This window comes from Penaeus chinensis, chromosome 28, assembly GCF_019202785.1.
Source record: "Penaeus chinensis breed Huanghai No. 1 chromosome 28, ASM1920278v2, whole genome shotgun sequence".
Classification (NCBI taxonomy): Eukaryota; Metazoa; Arthropoda; class Malacostraca; order Decapoda; family Penaeidae; genus Penaeus; species Penaeus chinensis.
The window spans coordinates 8,991,217-8,998,716 of NC_061846.1; the positions used below are offsets into that span (position 1 = coordinate 8,991,217).

Here is a 7,500-nt window from a genome sequence, read left to right on the forward strand (position 1 = left end):
TTATTCTTTCATCGAGTCACTGGTTCATTGCTTCATTGAGTCACTGGTTAATTGCTTCATTGAGTCACTGGTTCATTGCTTCATTGAGTCACTGGTTCATTGCTTCATTGAGTCACTGGTTAATTGCTTCATTGAGTCACTGGTTCATTGCTTCATTGAGTCACTGGTTCATTGCTTCATTGAGTCACTGGTTCATTGCTTCATTGAGTCACTGGTTCATTGCTTCATTGAGTCACTGGTTCATTGCTTCATTGAGTCACTGGATCATTGCTTCATTGAGTCACTGGTTCATTGCTTCATTGAGTCACTGGTTCATTGCTTCATTGAGTCACTGGTTCATTGCTTCATTGAGTCACTGGTTCATTGCTTCATTGAGTCACTGGTTCATTGCTTCATTGAGTCACTGGTTCATTGCTTCATTGAGTCACTGGTTCATTGCTTCATTGAGTCACTGTTCATTGCTTAATTGAGTCACTGGTTCATTGCTTCATTGAGTCACTAGTTCATTGCTTCATTGAGTCACTGGTTCATTGCTTCATTGAGTCACTGGTTCATTGCTTCATTGAGTCACTGGATCATTGCTTCATTGAGTAATTGGTTCATTGCTTCATTGAGTCACTGGTTCATTGCTTCATTCAGTCACTGGTTCATTGCTTCATTCAGTCACTGGTTCAGTGGTTCATTGCTTTCCATTTAATCTGCGGATTCAGTAAATAGTTCAGTATTTTGCTTTTTTTATCAGATTACTCGTATATGAATTATATGAATCTGCAATGAAATATAGATCAAAAGAAGTGACACTTCATGCAGAATACCAATCGTTTGTGTCAAATCCATGGACCATATGAATCAAGAGAAACATACTTGCGAATCCAAAGAAATACTTAAAAATGCTTATGAATAAATAATAAGGAATGGTAATAATCTATAATAATATTGGAGAAAAGTACCTATGAACAGATAATAATGAAGAATAACAATAACAAATTCATAAAAAAAAGAGGTATATATCAAAGAGGAAACGATACGTCTCGAAAACGAAACTGCGAATCGCCGTCTCACTCAGACTCTCGAACCAGCCTTTTGAGAGTCTGGTTTCCAGGTTTCATGAGTCACTAGTATATTGATCCGAACAGTCGATGATGCCCCTCGCTCGGCTGTCTGTCCACGAAGTTCATTCAGGTCTTTTTTTGGCCACTGGTCAAATTATCTGGGTCTGCGATTATGTCTTGGTTTGCCTTTATTGTTAGGTTCTGTGTTTTCTTTTCTTTTCTTTTTTCTATGTTTTTTTTTTTTTTAATTTGTGGTTTATTTTAATTCTTGTTTTATTTATGTAATTTTCTTCATATTGTATGTTATTGATGTTTTTTGTTGTATTATTTTTTCTTTTCTTTTTTTTTTTTTTTTCTTTTTCATCATTATCATCGTCTTTTCTTTCTCGTCCGTATGGTTCAGTTTCTTTCGGCTTTTATTTCAATTTATGTTGTTCTGTTTCGTCTAGTTTTACTTCTTTTTCTTTCTCCGTGTAGTCCTTTCCCTTTTATTGTAAACATTGCGTTTCACCTTTATTTTCGCAATTGTCATAATGTAAGTCATGTCATTTTATAATGATCTTAAGTTATCAACACGTCATCTTCCTTTTTTTTTTTTTTTTTTTTTTTTAAATCTTATTTTCGTTTCACTCTTTCTGTGAATGACTCAATGTTTATAAATAGTATCACTCTGACACACTGTTCACACTGACTCATCGCTCTTAAGGGTCTTCTCTTGTGCTGAATCATCCTCGCAACTCATGAGTGACACACACACACAGAGAGAGAGAGAGAGAGAGAGAGAGAGAGAGAGAGAGAGAGAGAGAGTGAGAGAGAGACGGAGGAGAAACAACATGAATCAAATTTCATGCAATATTCTCATCAGTGAGAAGAACACTGCAAGATAAATAAATAACGGCAAAAGAGAGAGAGAAAAAAAAGAAACAAAAAAAAAAAAAGAAAAGAGAAAAAATTCCTCGCGGCAACAAAGAGGGAATCAGCCTACTCCCATCCCCCCCCCCCCCCCACCGCCACACCCTGATCTCTTAACGTCATTTAATTCATTTACCAATGCTAAAATCGATACTGTTTGGGTATGGCACTGTAAAGGGGAAAGAAGCGAGCGTAGGCAGGGTGTACAGCAGAAGAGAGAGGGAAAGATATGGAAAGGAATGAGAGAGAGAGAGAGAGAAGGAGATAACTTAGGGAGGTGAGGAAGAGGGAGGTGAGAGATAGGAGACTGAAGGGAGACGGTGAGAAATAAAGAGATAAATTGAGTGGGAAGAGAAATGGGAGGCTGAAAAGGGGGAGAATGTGAGATACAAGTTTGAAAGGAGAATGAGAAAGGCAATGACAGACTGTGGAGGAAGGGGAAAGGAGAAAGAGGAGAAAGTAGGGAGAGGGGAAAGAAAGGAGAGAGATAAACTGAAGGGGGGGGGGGGGGGATATAGGAGACTGAAGACAGAGAGTGAAAGAGATGGTATACTGGGGGCAAGAGAAATGAGGAAGAAAGGTAAGATCGAAGAGAAAGGGAATGAGACAGAGAGAGATCGGGAAGGGAGGAGATAGGAAAAGGAAGAGAGGAAGACATAGATATCTAAGAAAGATAGTTAGAATAAAGAGCAAAATTGGTCAAAGAGAAAGGCAGACATAGAGGCAAAGGGCGCGGCTTAGATTGAACCCATAGGTTTGTGTGTGTCTGAATGAATCACGCGTATGCAATGTTCGAGTGAATTGATATGCAATATTGGGGACTCGCCAGGTCAAACTTGGAGCTGCCATGAGTTAGCATGTGGTGACAAAGGCTGGCATGTTGTAGTCCATGATTTAGTGACAGTGGCAACCATCCCCGCAGACCCTCGGTGGATCAGGTCGTGACCAGGATTGCCACAACACCTGCTTCACCCTCCCGAGTCCCCCTTCAGGTAAGCTCTAGGGGGACGCACGCCCTTCTTCCCTTTAAACTCCTTCATGAATTATATAACTAATGAGCATACATTTACCTTTGCCTTCCTGTGCTGACTGTTTCCTTTGGCTGACGTGTACCATGCGTGCGCAGGTGCCCCGTCGGAGACCAGCTGCTCCGGTAGCAGGGCGATCCACAGGTGGCTGACACCGGCGTCAGCAGCAACGACGTAGCGGAGACATCCCGCACGCACACACTTACGTACGCGATTGTGCCTCGCGAACATGGACGCGGTGAGCAAGGACAGCGGTTTCGCGGCGCTCGACCACGATGACAACGAGGACGTGGTGGTCAAGACCGCCATCAACGGCGAGGCTCCGCCGGCGGTGAAGACCGGGCCAGCCGACGTGCCGCCAGCGGCAGCCGCCAAACCTGTAAACGGCGCCGCAGGCGTGTCGGCGCCGTCCACCAAGCCGGAGCAGAATGGCAAGCCAGTAGACGTTCCGGCGGACAAGCAGGGCGTGAGTGAGCCAGGCAAACCAGGTGAGGTCACAGGCCCTGTGCCAGCAGGTGGAGGAGCAGGAGCCGCGAACGGGGCGCAGGAAACGAAGCCGGACGAAAAGGACAAGCCCCAGGAAAAGAAACCCGAGCCAGGGAAGCCCAGCGAAGAAAAGGAAGCTAAGCCAGAGTCAAAGCCAGCCGATAAGCCAGAGTCAAAGCCAACCGATAAGCCAGAGTCTAAGCCAGCCGATAAGCCAGAGTCTAAGCCAGCCGAAAAGCCAGAGTCAGCGAAGAAGGAAGAGGCGAAGACAGAGGAAGTAAAGGCGGAAGCGAAACCAGAAGAAACGAAAAAGGAACAGGTAAGCAAACCGGAAGAAGTAAAGAAACCAGAGGAAGCCAAGAAACCAGAAGAAACCAAGAAACCGGAACAAGCCAAGAAACCCGAAGAGACAAAGAAACCGGAAGAGACAAAGAAACCAGAAGAAGCCAAGAAACCGGAAGAGACAAAGAAACCCGAAGAGACAAAGAAACCCGAAGAAGCCAAGAAACCGGAAGAGACAAAGAAACCCGAAGAGACAAAGAAACCCGAAGAAGCCAAGAAACCCGAAGAGACCAAGAAGGAGGAGAAGGCTAAGCCGGAATCCGCCAAGGAGGAAAGCGCCAAAGCCGAGACTCCCAAACCAGAAGAAAAGCCAAAAGCCGAGGACAAAGCCGTGGAAGACAAGCCGACAGCCGACGACAAGAGTAAGGTAGAAGAGAAGGCGGCCGAGAAGGACAAAGCAAAGGACGAGAGCAAAGGACAGAAGGAAGAGGAAAAGGAAGCGGGGAAGGGAACGTCGGCGTCCGTGGAAGCTCTTGGGTCAGGTAATGCGAGGGCCGGTAAGGGAGGGGCAGGGGGGAGTGAGGACGGGGATAGTGATAAAAGTGTGGACAAGGAGAAACATGATGACGAGGAGAAGGAGAAAGATGAGAAGGAGGAGGGCGTGAAGGAAAAGGCCGAAGAGGAGGACAATGAAAAGGACGAGGGGAAAGAGAAGAAAGCGGGGAAGGGAGAACAGGGAGTGGAAGAAGTGGTAGAAGCAGTGGAAAAGGGAAAAGGTGTCGCGTTAGGAGGGGATGGAGAAGTGATAGAAAAGTTGATGAAGGAGGCGTCCCTGTCCATCGACGAAGACGAGGTGAAGGCGAGAGACGTCGCAAAGGTCGAGCAGGACATCGTCGTGGCGAAGGCGACGACGAGCGAAAAGGGAGCGGAAGAGAAGAAGGCGAAGAAGGAGGTCGAAGAAGAGGAAGCTGAGGAGAAAGGAAAGGAGGACGAGAAGGAAGAAGAGAAGAGCAAAAAGGAAAGCGGGAGCGAGCCAGAAAGCGAATCGGAGAAGGAGAGTAAATCGAGTAAAGGAGAAAAAGACAAATCGAAGAGGGAATCGCCAACGGCCGAGAAAGAACAAGATGAAAGCAAGGCAAGTGATAAATCAGATGAAGAAACAACAGAGGCGGACGTAGAGGAGGTGAAGGAAGAAGTAGCCGACAAAAAGGAAGAGGCCAAGGCGGAAGATAAAGAAAAGAAAGACGAAGGAAAAGCAGTGGACGAAAAGGTCGAGAAAGAGGCAGGCAAGAAGGAAGAAAAAGAAGGAAAGGTTGAGACTGCCAAACCCGAAGATAAACAGGAAGAAAAGGTAGAGGACAAACCAGCGGAGAAAGAGAAAACGGAAGACAAACCAGCGGAGAAAGAGAAAACGGAAGACAAACCAGAGGAGAAGGCAAAACCAGAGGAAAAGCCCGTGGAGAAACCCGCAGAGAAAGAAGAAATGAAAGATAAAGCAGCAGAGAAGGAAGACGTTAAAGAAAAGTCTCCAGAGAAGGAAGAGGAAAAGGAAAAAACGCCAGAAAAAGAAAAGGCAGAGGAAAAAACACTAGAAAAGGAGGAGGTGAAGGAAAAAACACCAGAGAAAGAAGAAGTAAAGGAAAAAACGCCAGAGAAGGAAGAGGCGAAAGAAAAAACGCCAGAGAAAGAGAAAGGAAAGGAAAAAACGCCAGAGAAGGAGGAGGTGAAAGAAAAAACACCAGAGAAGGAGGAAGCAAAGGAAAAAACACCAGAGAAGGAGGAGGCAAAGGAAAAAACACCAGAGAAAGAGGAGGTGAAAGAAAAAACACCAGAGAAGGAAGAGGCAAAGGATAAAACACCAGAGAAGGAGGAGGCAAAGGAAAAAACGCCAGAGAAAGAGGAGGCAAAGGAAAAAACGCCAGAGAAAGAGGAGGTGAAAGAAAAAACACCAGAGAAGGAGGAGGCAAAGGAAAAAACGCCAGAGAAAGAAAAGGCCGAAGACGTGAAAGCAGAAGCCAAAAAGGAAGAATCGATAGAAGAGAGAATAGAAGATTCTAAAGTGAAGGAAGGGGCGGAAACCCCTGAAGAAAAGGTGGAGGTAGAACAGGAAACGAAAGTGCCAAAGGAAGAGAAGCCGGAAACAGTAGAAATCAAGGTTACGAAGGAGGAGGAAGAAAAGGGCAAAAAAACGCCAGAGGAAGAGAATGAAGACAAGGCTAAGGAGGAAGTGAAACCTGTAGCAAAGGAATCTGATAAACCCGAAGCCAAGGCCGAAGAGGCTCCTAGCGAAAAGGACAAAGCCGAAGCCAAAGTCGAAGAAGTTCCCAGCGAAAAGGACAAACCTGAAGCCGAAGCCAAAGTCGAAGAAGCTCCAAGAGAAAAGGAAAAACCCGAAGCCGAAGCCAAAGTCAAAGAAGCTCCCAGCGAAAAGGACAAACCTGAAGCCGAAGCCAAAGTCGAAGAAGCTCCCAGCGAAAAGGACAAGCCTGAAGCTGAAGCTAAAGTCGAAGAAGATCCCAGCGAAAAGGACAAACCCGAAGCCGAAGCCAAAGTCGAAGAAGCTCCCAGCGAAAAGGACAAACCCGAAGCCGAAGCTAAAGTCGAAGAAGCTCCAAGCGAAAAGGACAAATCCGAAGCCGAAGCCAAAGTCGAAGAAGCTCCAAGCGAAAAGGACAAACCCGAAGCCGAAGCCAAAGTCGAAGAAGCTCCCAGCGAAAAAGACAAACCCGAAGCCGAAGCCAAAGTCGAAGAAGCTCCAAGCGAAAAAGACAAACCCGAAGTCGAAGCCAAAGTCGAAGAAGCTCCAAGCGAAAAGGACAAACCCGAAGATGAAGAAGCACAAAGAGTAGCGAAAGAAGATGTGAAGGAGGAAGTAGATGTAAAAGAAAAAGTAGAAGAAGAAGCAGTAAGTAAACTCGATAAAGAGGAGGAGACAAAAGACAAAGAGGAAGTGAAGAAGATCGAGGAAGACGTAAGACCGAGTGACGTAGAAGTTAAAGAAGAAAATGAAGAAATAGAAGAGGAAAAGGAAGAAGCAAAGGAGGAGGAGGAAGAAAAGGAAGAAAAGAAAGACGTAGAAGAAAAAGAAGAAAAGAAAGACGTAGAAGAAAAAGAAGAAAAGAAAGAGGAAGAAGAGACCGAAGAAAAGAAAGACGAAGAAGAAGTAGAAACCAAAGAAGACGAAGGAGAAGAGAAAGCAGAAGAAGAAACGGCGGCAGAAAAAGAAGCGGGAGAAAAGGAAGCGGCGGAAGAAGGAGAAGAGAAGAAGGACGAAGAAGGCAAGGAGGAGGAGAAGGGTGTGGCAAAGGTCGAGGAGCCGGCGGAGGAAGAGAAGAAAAAGCGCACCATCACCGCCAGGAGGCCGAGGAGATCCCCTCGCCGAAGACGTGCAGGTGCGGAGGAAGGACTTGCTGCCCCCTTCCTCCCGCTCTCCCTCCTCCCGTCCCCCCTCTCTTCGCTCTTTCTCTTGCTTGATTATCCCTCTCTCTCTCTCTCTCTCTCTCTTTCTCTCTCTCTCGCTCTCTCTCTTCAACCCTCTCGATGGCACTGGTCACCTGGTCTCGTGCCACTAAAAACCACGCTCCTGTTGTGGTATCAGCTCGCGGTACGTCTTGCCATGCTGGAGGCTGCATTGCATGATGTACCGTGAGCCCGGATCTGATACCCCGTGGCCTCGTGCGTGGTATTAGCCGTTGGTACAATGACCACATCCAGACGATTGGACAATAACCCCAGACATC

The 7,500-nt window shown here is 46.2% G+C and overlaps 1 protein-coding gene across 8 annotated transcripts in view; it reads left to right on the top strand.

The window, feature by feature from the left end:
* The window catches only part of LOC125039819 (neurofilament heavy polypeptide-like), a 61,454-nt gene that overhangs the window by 28,459 nt on the left and 25,495 nt on the right, over positions 1 to 7,500 (top strand). For all 8 annotated transcript variants that reach the window (XM_047634121.1, XM_047634119.1, XM_047634113.1 and 5 more), the window contains exons 2-3: positions 2,887 to 2,956; positions 3,091 to 4,302. In XM_047634121.1, the coding sequence (XP_047490077.1) occupies positions 3,222 to 4,302 (1,081 nt within the window). In that variant the 5' untranslated portion in view covers positions 2,887 to 2,956; positions 3,091 to 3,221. The remainder of the gene's footprint in view (positions 1 to 2,886; positions 2,957 to 3,090; positions 4,303 to 7,500) is intronic.